This window comes from Bubalus bubalis, chromosome 2 (assembly GCF_019923935.1).
Source record: "Bubalus bubalis isolate 160015118507 breed Murrah chromosome 2, NDDB_SH_1, whole genome shotgun sequence".
NCBI classification, from domain to species: Eukaryota; Metazoa; Chordata; class Mammalia; order Artiodactyla; family Bovidae; genus Bubalus; species Bubalus bubalis.
In genome coordinates, this window is record NC_059158.1 from 142149724 (window position 1) to 142168561 (window position 18838).

General features: G+C 37.5%; 1 protein-coding gene across 1 annotated transcript in view; it reads left to right on the forward strand.

Moving 5' to 3' along the window:
* The window catches only part of STRADB (STE20 related adaptor beta), a 31305-nt gene extending 17099 nt beyond the window's left edge, over window positions 1–14206 (forward strand). Inside the window, exons 4-12 of the mRNA XM_006080529.3 lie at window positions 4394–4493; window positions 7705–7826; window positions 8755–8863; window positions 9704–9827; window positions 10877–11048; window positions 11350–11454; window positions 11618–11862; window positions 12861–12903; window positions 13360–14206. Coding sequence (XP_006080591.1) covers window positions 4394–4493; window positions 7705–7826; window positions 8755–8863; window positions 9704–9827; window positions 10877–11048; window positions 11350–11454; window positions 11618–11862; window positions 12861–12903; window positions 13360–13503 — 1164 coding nt within the window. The 3' untranslated portion in view covers window positions 13504–14206. The remainder of the gene's footprint in view (window positions 1–4393; window positions 4494–7704; window positions 7827–8754; window positions 8864–9703; window positions 9828–10876; window positions 11049–11349; window positions 11455–11617; window positions 11863–12860; window positions 12904–13359) is intronic.
* The last annotated feature ends 4632 nt before the right edge of the window (window positions 14207–18838 follow it).

Here is an 18838-nt window from a genome sequence, read left to right on the forward strand (position 1 = left end):
AAGCTTCTGCACAACAAAGGAAACTATAAGCAAGGTGAAAAGACAGCCTTCAGAATGGGAGAAAATAATGGCAAATGAAGCAACTGACAAAGCATTAATCTCAAAAATATACAAGCAACTCCTGCAGCTGAATTCCAGTAAAATAAACGACCCAATCAAAAAGTGGGCCAAAGAACTAAACAGACATTTCCCCAAAGAAGACATACAGATGGCTAACAAACACATGAAAAAATGCTTAACATCACTCATTATCAGAGAAATCCAAATTAAAACCACAATGAAATATCATTTCACGCCAGTCAGAATGGCTGCTATCCAAAGGTATACAAACAATAAATGCTGGAGAGGGTGTGGAGAAAATGGAACCCTCTTACACTGTTGGTGGGAATGCAAACTAGTACAGCCACTATCGAGAACAGTGTGGAGATTCCTTAAAAACCTGGAAATAGAACTGCCATATGACCCAGCAATCCCACACCGAGGAAACCAGAATTGAAAGAGACACGTGTACCCCAGTGTTCATCGCAGCACTGTTTATAATAGCCAGGACATGGAAGCAACCTAGATGTCCATCAGCAGACGAATGGGTAAGAAAGCTATGGTACGTATACACAATGGAGTATTATTACTCAGCCATTAAAAAGAATACATTTGAATCAGTTCTAATGAGGTGGATGAAACTGGAGCCTATTATACAGAGTGTAGTAAGCCAGAAAGAAAAACACCAATACGGTATACTAATGCATATATATGGAACTTAGAAAGATGGTAACGATAACCCTGTATGCGAGACAGCAAAAGAGACACAGATGTATAGAACAGTCTTTTGGACTCTGTGGGAGAGGGCGAGGGTGGTTTGATTTGGGAGAATGGCATTGAAACATGTATATTATCATATGTGAAATGAATCACCAGTCCAGGTTCGATGCATGATACAGGGTGCTTGAGGCTGGTGCACTGGGATGACCCAGAGGGATGGTATGGGGAGGGAGGTGGGAGGGGGTTTCAGGATGGGGAACACATGTGTCCCTGTGGTGGATTCATGGCAATGTATGGCAAAACCAATACAATATGGTAAAGTTAAAAAAAAAAAAAAAAGACTTTGGCATAGTCAGTAAAGAAATAAATGTTTTTCTGGAAAAAAACTGGACATGGAACAACAGACTGGTTCCAAATAGGAAAAGGAGTATTTTAAGGCTGTATATTGTCACCCTGCTTATTTAACTTATATGCAGAGTACATCATGAGAAACACTGGGCAGGAGAAAGCACAAGCTGGAATCAAGATTGCCAGGAGAAATATCAATAACCTCAGATATGCAGATGACACCACCCTTATGGCAGAAAGTGAAGAACTAAAGAGCCTCATGATGAAGGTGAAAGAGGAGAGGGAAAAAGTTGGCTTAAAACTCAACATTCAGAAAATGAAGATCATGGCATCTGGGCCCATCACTTCATGGAAATAGATGGAGAAACAGTGGCAACAGTGGCTGACTTTATTTTTCTGGGCTCCAAAATCACTGCAGATGGTGATTGCAGCCATGAAATTAAAAGACGCTTACTCCTTGGAAGGAAAGTTATGACCAACCTAGATAGCATATTTAAAAGCAGAGACATTACTTTGCCAACAAAGGTCCATCTAGTCAAGGCTATGGTTTTTCCAGTGGTCATGTATGGATGTGAGAGTTGGACTAAAGAAAGCCAAGCACAGAAGAATTGATGCTTTTGAACTGTGGTGTTGGAGAAGACTCTTGAGAGTCCCTTGGACTGCAAGGAGATCCAACCAGTTCATCCTAAAGGAGATCAGTCCTGGGTGTTCATTGGAAGGACTGATGTTGAAGCTGAAACTCCAATACTTTGGCCACCTGATGCAAAGAGCTGACTCATTGGAAAAGACCATGATGCTGGGAAAAATTCAGGGCAGGAGGAGAAGGGGACAACAGAGGATGAGATGGTTGGATGGCATCACCGACTCAATGGACATGGGTTTGGGTGGACTCCAGGAATTGGTGATGGACAGGGAGGCCTGGTGTGCTGCGATTCATGGGGTCGCAAAGAGTCGGACATGACTGAGCAACTGAGCTGAATGATTAGTGATGTTGAACACCTTTTCATGTGTTTATTGACCATATACATGTGTTCTTGGAGAAATGTCTATTCAGGTTCTTTGCCCATTTTTTAATTGGGTTGTTGGTGGGTTTTATTTTGTTTTGAGTTTTAGTTCAATTTGTATTCTGATTAACATCTTATCAGAAATGTGACCTGCAAATATCTTCTTGATCCACCTTGAGTTAGTTTTTGTTAAGTATGGTCCAGCTCCATTCTTTTGCAGATGGATGTCCAGTGTTCTTAGTACTGTTAGTTGAAAACAGTGACCTAGCCCTATTAATTGTGTTGGCACACTTGTCAAAGTCATTTGACTATATACATGAGGTTTGATTTCTGAGTTCTCTGTTCTGTTGCCCTATATGTCTGTCTTTTTTGTCAGTACTGCATTGTTTTAAGTACTGTAGCTTTGTAGTAGATTTTGAAATCAGGAAGAGTGAGTCTTCCAATTTTTTTTTCAAGGTGTTTTTACTATTTGAGATGCTTTGCATTTTCATAATATTAAATCTTACAGTCTTTGAACATGAGGTGAGTTTCCATTCAGTAATGTCTTCTTTAATTTCTTTTGGCAGCATTTTGTAGTTTCCATTGTATAGGCCTTTCAGTGCTTTGGTTCAGTTAATTTCTAAGTACTTTATTCTTTTTGATGCTATTATAAATGGTATTGTTTTCATCACTTTTTTCTAGACTATTCATTAGCCAAGTCTTTTGAATTTTTAGAAAATTATTTAAAAAGTTTGAGAAGGACAAGGACACTGCTATGATTTTTGCTTTTAATTCTCTAACTAGTTATCAAATCAAAAAGAGTGCTGAGGTTCAAAATGATTTACTCTTAGTAAACCTATTTTGTCTTCTTGTGACTGCTAATGTTGTTTTCTTAAGTGTCCATAACGGTCTATGTAGTAATTTGATACCAGACCTTACTGGGTAACAGCATCAAGCTTTCCCCTTTATAATTTTTCCCTTTTCTCAAAATTGAGTTAATGTTCGACTGTTTCCATTCTGGTTTCTCACCTGAGTTCTACTGTATTTGCAGACTTAATATTCTAGATGTAAGGATATTTGATCTGGAGGTTTAACCTATTTAAAACAATCTGTTTTGGTCTTCAGCTACTTAATTACAAATTAAGTGCATCTTCTAGTTTAAAGAAGACTGTTCCCTAATGGAGTCGATGGATGCAAAGTAGAGGTTTATTAGCCTGATTTCAACCCATCATTTGATAATCTGATGCCATATTTTTTCTAGCAGTGAACTGTAAGTCTCAATTCATTTTGTGCTCTAGCCTTCCTGACAGACTTACAGCTTATCCCTCTTGAAGACTATTCACCTTTATTCACCTTTTGCCAGGATCTTATAATTATATTCTGCTCTCTTAAAAGTTTAAGGAACATGTAGAATCAAATGTAAAAAGTGGTTAGCAGAATTCCTAGTACATAGTAATGTTATTTCTAACTGCCTCTTCATTCTCTTTACCTTGGAGGTAGTAACAAGATTCCTGCCACCTGCTGGTGCCTGTAAAGGCTACTAAGTGTCTTTTGGAAATCCTCGTGGCTATCATATGACACCAGTGGTGCTGGTCACTTCTTTCTCCTGCATGTATGTTATTTTACTGCCCCTGGGATCTGGTGCAGACTTAGGACTCTTGACTCCATAGTACCCTGTGAAAGGCCACAGTAGTAAGGTCATTAACTCAGGACTTCTATACCCTATTCTTTTCTCCCATCTCTTGAGGTTTATTTTTCTTTCTGACCTCCCTTCTGATTCATCTCATCTTGTGAAAAACTTCTTCAGCTTCTTTTAATAAGCCACAGTGTGGAAATTGTTCCTTGACTGTTAACATCTCCACTAGTTGAGCATAATAGCTGAATGTGTAATGATTGTAACTGGCAACCACTTGAAGCAAGAACAGCAGAATAGAATATTTTTCATAGGTCTTTGCATCTCTTCCCTTGATATATTTGTTAGATACCCCAAGGGCTCAACAGCCATTCTTAGCAGCTCCTGACAATGCTTCCTGAAAATTGAGCTGAAAAGTGTTCTTCACTACCTGTAAATCTGCTTCTCTAGCCCTACCCTGCTTCACAGGCTGATAGGCATAACTTGTTAGCTATTGTGAATACTTTTTGGATCTTAAAATAGTCTCTCAAGCCACCTTTCAATACCTTCCTAATAAGCACTTGTGTGTTTGAAAAGACAATATCAGTATTTTATACTGGAGTAAGGGACTCAGTTGGGGCACCAAAAAAGTTTATACCTATTTTGTTTTCATGTTTTCAAAACAATGCAGGTTGATGAGCCAACCCTTTCCTTGCGGCCTTCGTCCACTAGAGCCAGTGAAGTGATCTGTTCCACCAATGTTTCTCACTATGAACTCCAAGTGGAAATAGGTAATAATTATACAGTGCAATTATTTGACTCATCATTGTTTGGAATGAAATTGATGACAAATGATTATTTTGTTAGCAGTCTTTTTCTGTTGTTACCCACATCATAAAACTAAATGTTAATTGTGTCAATCAAATGGATCTATTAATTTTATTTGTCCTAAAACAGTAGCCAGATTTTTTTCAAGATTACTTTCTAGAATTTTTACTTTTTCACTGAAGTACTTATAGAGGAGGAGGATACTGAATAAATATTTGTTTGAATCTTTATTGTAGGAAACCTCTCATCATTTGTCTGAATTAAATCAAATCATGTAAGTCTTTTCAGTCACAGTCCTTTAACCAAATTACTTTCTTCTAACTTAAAACCTTACCTAAAATTCCATTTGTAGTAGAAACTTTTTTCAGTTAGGTTTGGAACAGGCTGAGTTATCGTTTATAGTCTTATACATGTGAAAATTTGTTTTGACTATTCAGAAACATCTGTTAAGCACTGCAAAAAGGTACTGTGTTAGGTGCCAGGGATATAAAGCCATGTAAAACACTTGAGGAGTTCACATCCTCTCTGGGACGATAAACATGAAAGACAGCTTTGTCTTATGTACTGGAAAGTACTGTAGTAGAGCTATGCTAAGCGTTATGGGAACAGAGAAGATGGAGCATCCAACTGTTCATCTTGACTATTCTAGGAGTCAAGGAAGATGGCAAAAAAGGGGCTGGATCCTGAAGTATGAGGAAAAGTTTACTAAATATTCTAGTCAGGGTTTTTGTTCAAACAGCAGAATCAAAGAAGGAATTTTTTGAGCAATTTTGCTAACTCACAGAATCATTGGCTAGAAAAATATACTTGGAAAAAGCCAAGAGAAGCTCTGTGGCTAAAACCACAAGAAGGGTCATAGCATAAGAGCAGCCTCGCTAATGTACATGAGTAGGTGCTTTTACCACCAGACACTGGACCCCACTGGGGAGTTCCACACTTAACTGAAAAAAATTTCTACTAAAAATGGGATTTTAGATAAGTTTTAAGTGAATTCTGACTGCCCCTGCTTCCTTTGTCACTTACTTCATCCTCCAGTTGACTAAGCTTAGATCATTGACCCTCACCTGTGAGGGTCAAGGTGACAAAGAATAAGGATTTTACTTTTTATACAATAAAATAGCACTGGTAGAAAATGCTCCCCAAATTAGAAGGGACTTTCAGATGATGTCAATAAAAAAAGATTAAAAAAATACTCCAGTAGGTGACTGAGGAAGGACTATCAATGTGGTTGCTCTGTGCCTAGATTCAGGAACAAAGAGAACATAGGCAATAAGGAGAGAAATCTGAAAAATAAATGGATACATCTGAAAAAGGAGGTTTGGAACATATTGTGGAAGACCTTATATGGGGTGTATAGAGGTTCACACTCTGTGCTCGAGAGACATTGTGGAATAGTGATGATGATAATAGTAGCATCCAGTAGGCATTAGGCTGAACATTTTGTATGAATTTTTTTCATCTCGCTTGTTTACTCCTCCCATTTAATAGATGAAGATACTGAGACTGAGAATTTAAGTAATTCGAAAGCAGACTTTTGTCCTTGTAAGGTCTAAGCCCTCAGCTGCTGCACTGTAGTACCTTTCTTTTGATAAAATGTTAAATTTAGGACAACTGGCAGCAGTTCCAGGCAATAACCTGAAAGACAGAGAAGATCAGTGGTTTAAAACCAGAAGTATCATCCTCATCACCTGAGTCTTTTTAAAAATTGCAGTGTATGAATCCCATCAGACCTACTGAATCAAAATTTCTGGTGAATGGGACCTTGGCACAGGCTTTTGAAGTGGCTCCATCAGTGGTTTTGGTGCGTGTGCTGGTTCAGAATGTAGGGCAGGTGAGGAAGTCAGTCTATCCGGAGAATAAGGACAGGACTTGGGCAAGTGGTGCTGATACTGGGGAGAAAGGGATGAACCTCAGATTAACTTCACTTCAACAATAAAAGTGGCAGAATTTGGTAACTGTGGAGAGAGGGAGGAAACTAATATTTATTAGATGTCTGTTAATAGATTACCATTCTAGATGTTTTTAGTTTAAAAACTAACAGCAACAAATGCTGATAAGTATGTCAAGCAACTGCAGTTCGTACACATCGCTTGTGGGAATGCAAAGTGGTTCAGCCACTTTCAAAAACACTTTCACAACTTCTTATAAGGCTAAACATACATGATCCAGCAATCCCGCTTGAAGGTATTTGCCAGAGAAAAATGAAAACATGTGTCTACTTAAAGAATGTTTTTGGCAATTTTATTTCTATAGTCACCAAAGACTGAAAACAACCCAAGTACATTATCAACTTATGAACAGATAAATAAATTGTGGTATGTACATTTGATGGATTATTACTCTGCCAGGCACCTCTGTCCCTGGGATTTTCCAGGCAAGAATACTGGAGTGGGTTGCCATTTCCTTCTCAAGGGGATCTTCCAGATCCAGGGATCGAATCTGGGTCTCCACACTGCAGGCAGATTCTTTTACCATCTGAATATTGGAGTAGATTGCCATTCCCTTCTCCAGAGGAACCTCCCAACCCAGGGATTGAACCCTGGTCTCCTGCATTGCAGGCAGATTATTTACTGTTTGAGCTACAGGGAAGTCCTATTATTACTCTGCAATAGAAAGAAATTACTGAAACATGGATGAATCTTAAAAGCATTATGCTAAGTGAAAGAAGCCAGACCCTAAAAAACTGTACTCCTTATGATACTATTTACATAACAAACAAATTGTATCAGTGGTTGCCGGGGACTTGGAGCAGGGGATTGCTGAGTAAACATTCTGTTGTTGGAGTATGTCACAACTTGTTTATCAAGTCACAGTATTAGCCATTACAATAGGTATATAATGGTATACTGTGTTTAATTTGTGCTCCTCTATCTTGAACATCTTTTCATGTGCTTATTGGCCATTTCTTTTCTACTTTTTGGCTTGCCTGTTTAATCTTCTGCCTAATTTTTAATTGGGATGTTTGTCATTTATTTTAGAGCTGTAGGAGTTCTTTATGTGGTACCCTGGATGTGAATCCTATCAGATACGAATATTGTTAATACTTTGAGTCAGTGGCTTGCCTTCCCATTTTCTTATCAGTGTTTTCTTGAAGAGCAAAAGTTAATTTTGATAAAGTCCAGGTTATCAGTTTCTCTCTTTGGTTTTTAACATGAGTTTTACGTCTGATTTTAGGAAGGGGATTTGACAACTTGACTTCTGTCCATCTTGCACGGCATACTCCTACAGGAACACTGGTCACTATAAAAATTACAAATTTGGAAAACTGCACTGAAGAACGCCTAAAAGCTTTACAGGTAACAATACAAAAAAAAAAAAATAAAGATACGTCTAATTTAATGTCTATTTGAGGAGATACATTTGTAAGAACTTTTCTTTTTCATAAATTAGTACTTCTGTTAGAAAAAGGTAGATTCCTTTCTTTTAATAAACATAAAATTATAGAATTGGAAAGAAAGGAAGCCAGATCAATGAAAGAACAAATAAATTCAAACTTTGGTGTCTACTCTAAGTTCCTTCAAATGAAAGTCATATTTGAAACACTGGTCTGAAATTAATTTAAATATTCCTCATCAGTCCAGTCACAAATAATAGGAAAATAGAAAAAAACAAAAGCAAACAGTTTCTTTTTCATACGGCTAAGTTAAATTAGCTTCTGAATTGATAAATTTTAACAGATTGCATTTCAGGAATATTATAATACTATTTCCATTGTCACTCATCATTTTTGATATAAAAAGAGAAAGGATTTCATTTTTATATTATCTCAATTTTTAACGTATTTAACGTATTTGTGCACATGTACATTGAACAGAAAAAGATTGGAAGAAATTATACTGAAATATTAACAGTGGTTCTATCATTTAGTGTTAGAAGGGACTTTTATCTTCATGTTTTAATGTATTTTTTAAATGTTTCTATCATAAGAACACAGAACAGTTATTGAATATGACCTCTGGAGTCAGACTGTCCTACTTTCATTAATTATGTGCTCTTGAACAAATTTTCTATCTTGTTTTTAAATATTCTCTTCTATAAAATGGGAATTACAATGCAACATACTCTGTGTAGTGGTTGTGAGATTGAAAGACATGACAGTACAAGAAGAGTGCTTAGTACTAAAAACTCCATTATTAGTACTAGTAAGCTGCCACTGCTGTTATCTTCATCATGAAGGAAAAACCATTGTTTTTAAATGTCTTGTCTCTTGTGTGTCTATACTAGAAAGCAGTGATTCTATCCCACTTTTTCCGGCATCCCAATATTACAACTTACTGGACTGTTTTCACTGTTGGCAGCTGGCTTTGGGTTATTTCTCCTTTTATGGCCTATGGTAAGAAAACTCATTTTAGGTAAAATAACTCATGGTTTAGCCTGGATGATGTAATTATAAGGATGAGTGTGATCTTAGATTTATGGTTTACTACTTTTAATTTATAAACCTGGCCAATTCTAGTTTTCATGATATATTTCTATATCTGGTTCATGTTGAATTTAGTCTTCAGAAAAAAAGGTAGAATGGCTCTCATGATCAGTGAAACCACCTCTGATTTCTCCAAGAAATCCATGCCTTTGAACAAGCTGTCTTTTTTCCCTTCAGTTTCCTTTCTCTCTCAATGGAGAGCTGCTATTTTTCTTCAAGTAGATGTAGTTTTCCTACTTGTGTACACCATCCCTGTCTTTGTTTCTCTGCATTTGTAAACTAATTTAACTGCATTGTAAACATCTGTGTATCTGTCTCCCTTCTCTGGATTTGAGCTTCTCAAGGGCAGGATCATGTATGTATTTTTCCTTTTGGTGTCCCCAGGTGCTCATAAAATACCTAGCATAAAGTCGTGATCAGTAGGTGTGTTGAATAAATAAATGGATTTTAGAGGTTTGATTTTTTTTAGAATGCTTTTATGGATTGCCTGTGGGTTTAAAAATATATATATTCTCACACAGTATGTATTTTTTCACTAATATTGAGTATTATTAATTCACTGTCCTAATCTCTAGCATGTCATTAGAAAAGTCTTTTTAAAGATTCTTGAAGGGAAATTACCTTTGCATAGGAAAATGGTTAGACTCTAAAATGTAGCATGTGTGTATGTGTTGATTGTTGATAACATTTAAAATGTAGAAACAAAGTCACTTTTAGTGTTCATATGAGGATTTCAGGGGTCTCTTTCAGGTTCAGCAAGTCAACTCTTGAGGACTTACTTTCCTGAAGGAATGAGTGAAACTTTAATAAGGAACATTCTCTTTGGAGCAGTGAGAGGGTTGAACTATCTGCATCAAAATGGCTGTATTCACAGGTATTTACTTATTTGTACTTTACAAAATGAAAGAATTTGAGAGGAAGAAGTGTTTTAGGGAGCTGTTAGGAAGAAACAGTTGAGTGTTAAAATGGAGGATAGGAAATTTGCAAATGAATATTGGGGGAGGAAGGGACCAGTAGTTAAAGTAGATGCTTACATTTTATGGTTCATTCACTAGAAATGTTCAGCCCACCTCCTCTGTGCCAAGTGCTTTGCTCAGCACTGGGGTGAAATGCCTGCCCTCCAGTGAGCTCATGTCTCAGTGATGAGGGATACAAGAACCTGCCTGTTTCAACTATAAGCTGTGGGGAGTGCGATCCTAGTTCGCTCTTGTGTTTTGTTTTTTTCTTAAGCAAATAAAGAGCTTCTTTACCTGCTTTTCAGCTTTATGTCATGTTTATATCGTATACGAGTTGTAACTAAACCTTTGATTCCTTAAGTGTTTTTGTATGTAGCACATTGAGATTATCATACTAAATACCAGTTCTCTAGTTGCCGAACTGTAGGTACAGAAGTGATCGGCTGAATGTTGAAAACAGTGCTGCTCTGAGATACTTGGGAAATTTTTTTCCTTTTTAATTAAGTTACTTTTAAATAAGCTTGTTTTCTTATTGTTTATTTTACCTCCTTAAAGCTTTTTTTCTTACTCTTTATTATTTCTTAGCAGCATTCTGGTTAACTGAAGATTTCTAACAGACAGTATTCTAATTAATCAAGCTTTTATTATACTTTACCAGACTATTGGCCGTCCTGCTCTATTAGTTTCCAATCTTCCATGTTTCAAATGAAAAACAAGGCTCTTCTATATTTGACAAAGGAAATTTTTATATTAGACATGTCTTTATAAATTTTGTTAATCCCATCAGAGGCTATCTTTTATTGGATAATATTGCATTTAACTTTAAATTATAACTTCGTGCTTTAAATATTATTTTATAAAGAGTATTTAATTTCCAAGGGAATACATGAATTTATTCTGACCATATTTCTATTCTTTCTTTCTTGGCCAATTTCTTAGTATTTAGGATTGTTTCTTTTTGTTCTAGGAGTATTAAAGCCAGCCATATCCTCATTTCTGGTGATGGCCTAGTGACCCTCTCTGGCCTGTCCCACCTGCATAGTTTGGTTAAGCACGGACAGAGGCATAGGGCTGTGTATGATTTCCCACAGTTCAGCACATCAGTGCAGCCGTGGCTGAGTCCAGAACTACTGAGACAGGTCAGGTGTGGCCATTGCATTGGGTTGTCTATGCGTCTTGAGTGTCTTCTGAGTTTGACAAAAGGACAATTGTGCCCTTACATTCAGACTGATGAAAGGCCTACTGCAAGACTTTTTTTATTCTTTCTTGTCAAAATTATTCTGTTAGGAATTTTTAAATGTATATCAAATATTAGGTGTATCTCGATTTCTCACAAGTTTTTTCCATTATTAATCACCATCCTTTATCAAAAAAAAGCATATGTATGTAACTTTTTAAAGGGTATTTACACTAAAGGACTTCAAATTAATTGTTCTATAGGATTTACATGGATATAATGTAAAGTCAGATATTTACAGCGTTGGGATTACAGCCTGTGAATTGGCCAGTGGGCAGGTTCCTTTCCAAGACATGCACAGGACACAGGTAAGTGCTGCCAAAATTCCTGAACTACTTTCCCTTCACGAGATCCCTTATATTCTAGATAATTTCTTTTAAACATCTTTTAAACTCTTAGGATCCTTACTGTCATTGTTATTGTTTTAATATTTTGCCTGAAAAAGGTTGAAGGAAAATTTTCTTCTTTTAGATGTTATTACAGAAACTGAAAGGTCCTCCCTACAGTCCATTGGATGCCAGTATTTTTCCTCAGTCAGAATCCAGAATGAAAAATTCGCGATCAGGTGTAGACTCTGGGATTGGAGAAAGTGTACATGTCTCCAGTGGAACTCGCACCGTAAATAGTGACAGATTGCAAACACCCTCCTCAAAAACATTCTCTCCTGCCTTCCTCAGCTTGGTACAGCTCTGTTTGCAACAGGATCCTGAGAAAAGGTAATACTGGTCAGATCTAAATAGCATAAAACATCCGTGGTTCATAAAAGTTTTTGTGATATTTGCTTCATGCCAAGTTCAAATCTTCTATCAGTCTTTTTTCCAAAAAACTATAGACTAATCCAGAAAATACCAGTGCCTAAAGCAAGTAGAGACAGTGAATAAATGGGAAGAATACTAGGTTTGAAGTCAATACTTGGGCTTCAGTCTCCACTGTATCATTTCCTAACCGAATCCCCTTACAAAAATCAGTTAATGTTTCTGGACATGAGTTACTATGCTTATGTTAAGCCATTTTAGAAACTTCCAAGCAGTACAAGAGTGTTAGTTGCTGGTATTAAAGTAATTATTATCATAGATAATATTAGCATTAATATTTTAGAAATAAAGTGTCAATTTTTTTTTTAAGCTCCTTAATGCCTAGGATAATTTGTTATAATTGGTTAGTGCCTAATAAATATTAAGTCATGGAGTGAAAGTAAAGGTCACTCAGTTGTGTCCAACTCTTTGACACCATGGACTATACAGTCCATGGAATTCTCCAGACCAGAATACTGGAGAGGATAGCCTTTCCCTTCTCCAGGAGATCTTCCCAACCCAGGGATCGAACCCACGTCTCCCACATTGCAGGTGGATTCTTTACCAGCTGAGCCACAAGGGAAGCCCAGGAATACTGGAGTGGGTAGACTATGGAGTGGGCAGCCTATCCCTTCTCCAGCGGATCTTCCCAACCCAGGAATCAAACCAGGGGCTCCTGCATTGCAGGTGGATTTTTTACCAACTGAGCTATGAGGAAAATCATGGAGTAGTTGAAGACAATCTCTAGAATTAATTAGTCAAGGTTGAAGCTAAGAATTGGACCTCTTTACATATATTCTTTTTCCTTTCAATTTTTGTATATTGTTTTATAGCTTTAAACTTATATTCTAACAGTTTAAACCAAAATATCTACATTCTAATAGGTTCTTTTTTTATAATTTTTTTAAAAAAAATTTCAGGCCATCAGCAAGCAGCTTACTGTCCCATGTTTTCTTCAAACAGGTGAGCTGATTTATCTTTGTTGTCTAGATGTTTTTTAGTACTATTAAAGTCACATCATTTTGTTAGCTTAATGGGACAGTTTGGTTACTGAGATTCTTAATAACTTTCTTACAAGGTAAAATTAAAAACAAAACATTTTTGTAGACTTTCTAAAATAAAACAAATGGAACATCATCACATGTTACTTTATTCTAAGTTTATATTTTGATTAATTTAGAGGTATTTTTCTATATTGGCTAGAAATGATGGAGGGGCAAAATAATTCTCTGATAAAAATCAGTTTATTTGGTTAGTACTACTTGTTTTCAGATGATCAGAATCAAAGGCATGTTTAAGTGAAAATACCTAAAACAATTTAAACACTTATAACATGACTTCTTTAAAAGTTTATTATTTTTTAAAAATTAATGTATTGAATTTGTGTGCCTTCAACCTTATTTTGAGTTTATTTAACAGATGAAAGAAGAAAACCAGAGTTCAATACTCTCACTGTTGCCTCCTCCTTGTCACAAGCCATCAATATCACTGTCTCCAGCATCACCTTGGACTGAGCCAGAATGTGATTTTCCTGATGAAAAAGACTCAGACTGGGAATTCTAGGGCTGCCGGATCCTTTTATGTCCTATATACTTGACACTTTCTCCCTGCTGCTTTTTCTTCTGTATTGCTAGGTACAAATACTAGAATTATACTTGAAAATACAGTTGGTGCACTGGAGAATGTATCATTTGAAACCACTCTGTTCAAAGGAGCAGGAGTTTATAGCCCGTTTGGTTAGCTCAGAGTACTCTGACAACTCCAGGGAAACTTTGGAATTATTACTCTAACTACATTTAGTATCATCTGTAGATGACAGATGACATGAAAAAAATATTCTTCCCCAAGCTGTGACTAACTCTTCTTTTTGATCTCTCAGTATGATTTTTGAGCCAGTTAAATTTTTCAGCATTTTGCTGCCCTCAGGGGAATGAGCCCGCAGAGGACAGTGCTTCTAAGTACATTTTTTACTTCCAGATCGTAGCCTTTTTGATCAGCCATTGTTAAAACAACAGGGTTTTATCCTGGCGTCAAACCCTTTTCTGATAGAAGGGAAAATGCTTATACTTTCCCACTTTCTTCTGTTAATATTTCTGGTAATATCAAACTGAGCCTCACTCACATTAAATGATTCACTTGAAATACACACAGAAGTTGTAATTTGTTTCTTTTTAAAGGGGCTAAAGTAACACTTTTCTACTTATGTAAATTATAGATCCTAAATTCATGCACTCCATGGGAGCTCAATAAAGATTTATTGAATTGAGTTTATACTTAATAATTTTGTGTGGTTTGACAGAGCTAAAACATAGATTATAATTTGTTTTGCCAAGGAAAGCTCTTTCTCAGAGAAATAGATATATAACCTCTTGAACTGGGGACAACTTGGTATTTGATTCAGTGGAAGCAGATCTTCCAGCCCTTTATATGATTATTCTTGCTCCTGTAGGGGGTACAACATATAAAGACATAGAGAACTTGAGGTTTTACCTTATTAGCCAAAGGGGATATGCTGTCTTAAAGGGAGTATGTATTTTGGACTGTGATAAGTTGGGTTTACCTCAATTAGCAGGTTTTACTTGCACATACTTGACATTACATTAAAAATTATTTTTAAATGATTGCTTTAAGACTAGACACTAATGAGATAAATAATATACAAATTAATAGTTAAAAACACAAACCTTTTCATGTTTATTGGCCAGTCTCCCTCAAGGATGTTTGGGTTACTCCATCAAGAAGCCTCCAAGGCTTGCCAACATGGAGGAGAGAGACGAGACAAGTACCAACTGAGGCCTTGAGGTGGGGCTGTAGTTGGGGGTCGGGGAGCTATAGTTCATCCCACTAACCTCCTAAATTCCCCTCAGCAAGAGGAACCATAGAGGAAATTCTCCAAAATCTGGGTGGAGAGTCAATATGTGTACTGCAAAAGGTGACTGGAGGCCAAGGTACAGTGCCTCTCAGTTCCACTATATTAGGGTTCTCCAGAGAAACAAAGCCAGTGGATTTTTTTTTTTTAAGTATTAAATATAGTTGACTTACAATGTGTTAGTTTCAGGTGTATAGCAAAGTGATATATGTATGTCTCTCTCTCTCATGTTCTTTTTCAGATTCTTTTCTAGTATAGACTAAAAGATATTGAATATAGTTCCTTGTGCTATACAGTAGATCCTTATTGTTTACTTATATATAGTAGTGTGTATCTGTTAATCCCAAACTTCTGATTTATCCCTCCACCTACTTAACCCTTTGGTAACTGTAGGTTTTCTGTGTATTTATAAGGTATTTTTTTTCATTGGCAGATAATTGCTTTACAATGTTGTGTTAGTTTCTGCTATACAATAGTGTGAATCAGCTATATATGTGTGTGTGTATATAATCTCCTCCCTCCCACCCCAGTTCTGCATCCTACGCCTCTAGGTCATCACGGAGCTTAAAAGGAACAAAAAAGGAATGAAATTGAATGAGACTGGGTCAGTTACAGTGATGTGTATGACCCTAGAATCTGTCATACAGAGTGAAGTAAGTCAGAAAAATAAAAATATTGTATATTAATACATATATATATATATATGGAATCTAGAAAAATGGTACTGATGAACCTATTTGCAGGGCAGAAAAAGAGATGCAGGCATAGAAAATGGACTTGTGGACACATGGTGGGAAAGGAGAGGGTAGGACGAATTGAGAGAGTGATCACTGACATACATACACTACCATGTGTAAAATAGATAGCTAGTGGGAAGTTGCTATGTAACACAGGGAGCTCAGCTCAGTGCTCTGTGATGATCTAGAGGGGTGGGATGGGGCATGTGGTGGGAGGGAGGACCAGGAGGGAGGGGGCATATGGATACTTGCAGCTGATTCTCGTTGTTGTGCAGCAGAAACTAACACAATATTGTAAAGCCATTATATCCCAATTAAAATAAAATTTTTAAAAATTGTTAACTTTTTTTAGTTAATGATTTGGGAGAATAGCATTGAAACATGTATATTATCATATGTGAAACAGATCGCCAGTCCAGGTTCAATGCATGGGACAGGTTGCTCAAGGCTTGTCCACTAGGATGACCCTGAGGGATGGGATGGGGAGAGAGGTGCGGGGGGGTTCAGGATGGGGAACACATGTACACCCATTAAAAAGAAGAGAATTTTTAAAAACAAAAAAAAGGTTAACTTTTTAAAAAAAAAAACAAAAAAAAAATTAAACATCCCATAACCAATTAAAGCTATGGTTTTTCTAGTAGTCATGTATGGATGTGATAGTTGGACCATAAAGAAGGCTGAGCACCAAAGAATTTTTGCTTTCGAACTGTGGTGCTGGGGAAGACTCCGGAGAGTTCCTTGGACTGCAAGGAGATTAAACTAGTCAATTCTAAAGGGAATCAACCCTGAATATTCACTGGAAGGGCTGATGCTGAAGCTGAAGCTCCAGTATTTTGCTCACCTGATGTGAAGAATTAACTCATTAGAAGAGACCCTGATGCTGGGCAAGATTAAGGGCCCGAGGATAAGGAGGCGACAGAAGATGAGATGGTTGGATGGCATCGCTGACTCAGTGGATGTGAGTCTGAGCAAACTCTGGGAGATAGTGAAGGACAGGGAACCTGGCATGCTGCACTCCATGGGGTCACAAAGACTCGGACACGACTGAACAACAACAAAAGAAGTAGATATGGTAATTAACAGCCTCCCTCTGAGAGTGAATGCCTTAAATTTTGTTCCTGAGGATCCTGGAATGCTGTATCAGTTTTTTTTTCATCACTGTTATAACAAATTAACACAAATTTAGTGACTTCAAACAACCACAAGTTTATTACCTTACAGTTCTGGAGGTCAGAATTGTAAAATGATTTGGCAGGGCTACATTCCTTCTGCAAGCTCTCGAGAACTTGCTGCCTTTTCCAGCTTCCAGAAACTTCCAGCCTTCCTTTGCTTCACAGGCCAGCATTACTTCAACTTCTGTTTCAGTGATCGCACCTCTGTCTCTCTCTGACTGACCCTGCTGCTTGTCTTAAAAACCCTTTTGATTATGTCGGGCCAATTCATATTATCCAGGATAGCCTCTCTATCTCCAGATCATTAATCACAGCTTCAGAGTACCTTTTGCCATGTAAGGTAACATGGTCACAGGTTCCTGGGATTAGGTTGTAGATATGTTGTTGACTGGGGGTTGGGGTGGGGGCAGTTATTATTCTGCTTACCATATGTGACTGATCTCAGCTTGGTATCTGCTTTCTGAAGGATCCAAACTAGCCTAGCCACTTTGGCCAAAATGTCCCCCCATGAATTTCTACAGTACTTTCCCCAACAACACTTGTGACTCTAATTCTGTGTTTATGTCCCCAGTATACTGAGGATGTCTTGAGAACATTGTCTTATTCACGAGTATATAGAGTTTAGCAAAATGTTTGGCATTAGACATTTAATAAATATTTAAGGGATTCTTTGAATAAAGGGCATGGGTCTTCTGCTTTTGCTGATTTTTAAAAAGACTTAAAAAAAGTTTATTTCCATGGTAGGAGATTTTTGACTGTGTCACAGTATTGCCATTAAAAGTTAATGAGGCAAAGTGATTTGAGATTTCCATCTAGTAAGTTATTTCCTCCTTTACTGCAAGCTAGTAGTAGTGAAAGTCACTCAGTCATGTCCACCTCTGCGACCATATGGACTAACCTGCCAGGCTCTTCGTCTATGGAATTCTGCAGCCAAGAATCCTGGAGTGCATAGCCGTTCCCTTTTCCAGGGGATCTTCCCAACCCAGGTCTCCTGCATTGCACGTGGATTCTTTACCATCTGAGCTATCAGGGAAGCCCAGGAATATTGGAGTGGGTAATCTATCCCTTCTTCAGGGGATCTTCCCAACCCAAGAGTCAAACCAGGGTCTCCTGTACTGCAGGCAGACTCTACCAGCTGAGCTACCAGGGAAGGCCTTACTGCAAGCTGGATCAATGGTTTTCTCCAAAAGTGTTGTTTAGTTGCCTCTTAGCTGTCAAATACATTTCTCCATGCTTCTGCTCTGCCTCACTGGAAACTAAACATCCCATGCTCCCTCACTCTCCCAGTTTCCAGGACTTCCCTGATGGCTCAGACGGTAAAGAATCTGCCTGCAATGCGGGAGATCCAGGTTCAATCCCTGGGTTGGGAAGATTCCCTGGAGAAGGGAATGGCAACCCATTCCAGTATTCTTGCCTGGAGAACTCCATGAACGAGGCTACAGCCCATGGGGTCGCAAAGAGTTGAACATGACTGAGCGACTAACACTTTCCGAGGGCAGGAGGAGAGAGAACAGTTCTCACTCCTTGCCCCCCTCCCCAGTTTCTTGTTGTGTCTCTCACTGGTTGTATCTTCTTTGACTTCTGGCTTTAGGTCTTGGGTCACACCACTTCTTCCTAATGTCCTGAGAGGTGGTATTTTCTCCTCTTGCTAATCTCTGGATCGCCACATCATCCTTTTTAGTTTCTTAGCCCTGTTTTCCATTACCCATGAAACCAATTCCCTATGTTCCTTCTACTTGGAAGATCCAAGGGTATTTGTGCTTTCCAAGTCATACTCTGATTGATACATGTGCCGACAACTTTGAGAATTGCTAGAAATTCTTGGTCTCCCTCCCAAAATTACTACTTTGATTATGCTATTAAATGAGTGATCAGGAATTAATGTTTTCCATCTATTTGAATTCTATTTGAACTCCATAGACTTTATGATTTATGGTAGAAAGTGGAAACTGACAAAAATTCTATAAATTGAAATTCTTACTTTTCAAGAGTAGACCAAAGTTTAACAATATTCAGATATTGTATTTGGTAAGAATAGAACCAATCTCTTGGTTTAAATCCTATGCTGATTAGCTAGATACTGTAATGCAGTTTCTTTTTTATACAGTTTCTTCCTGAGT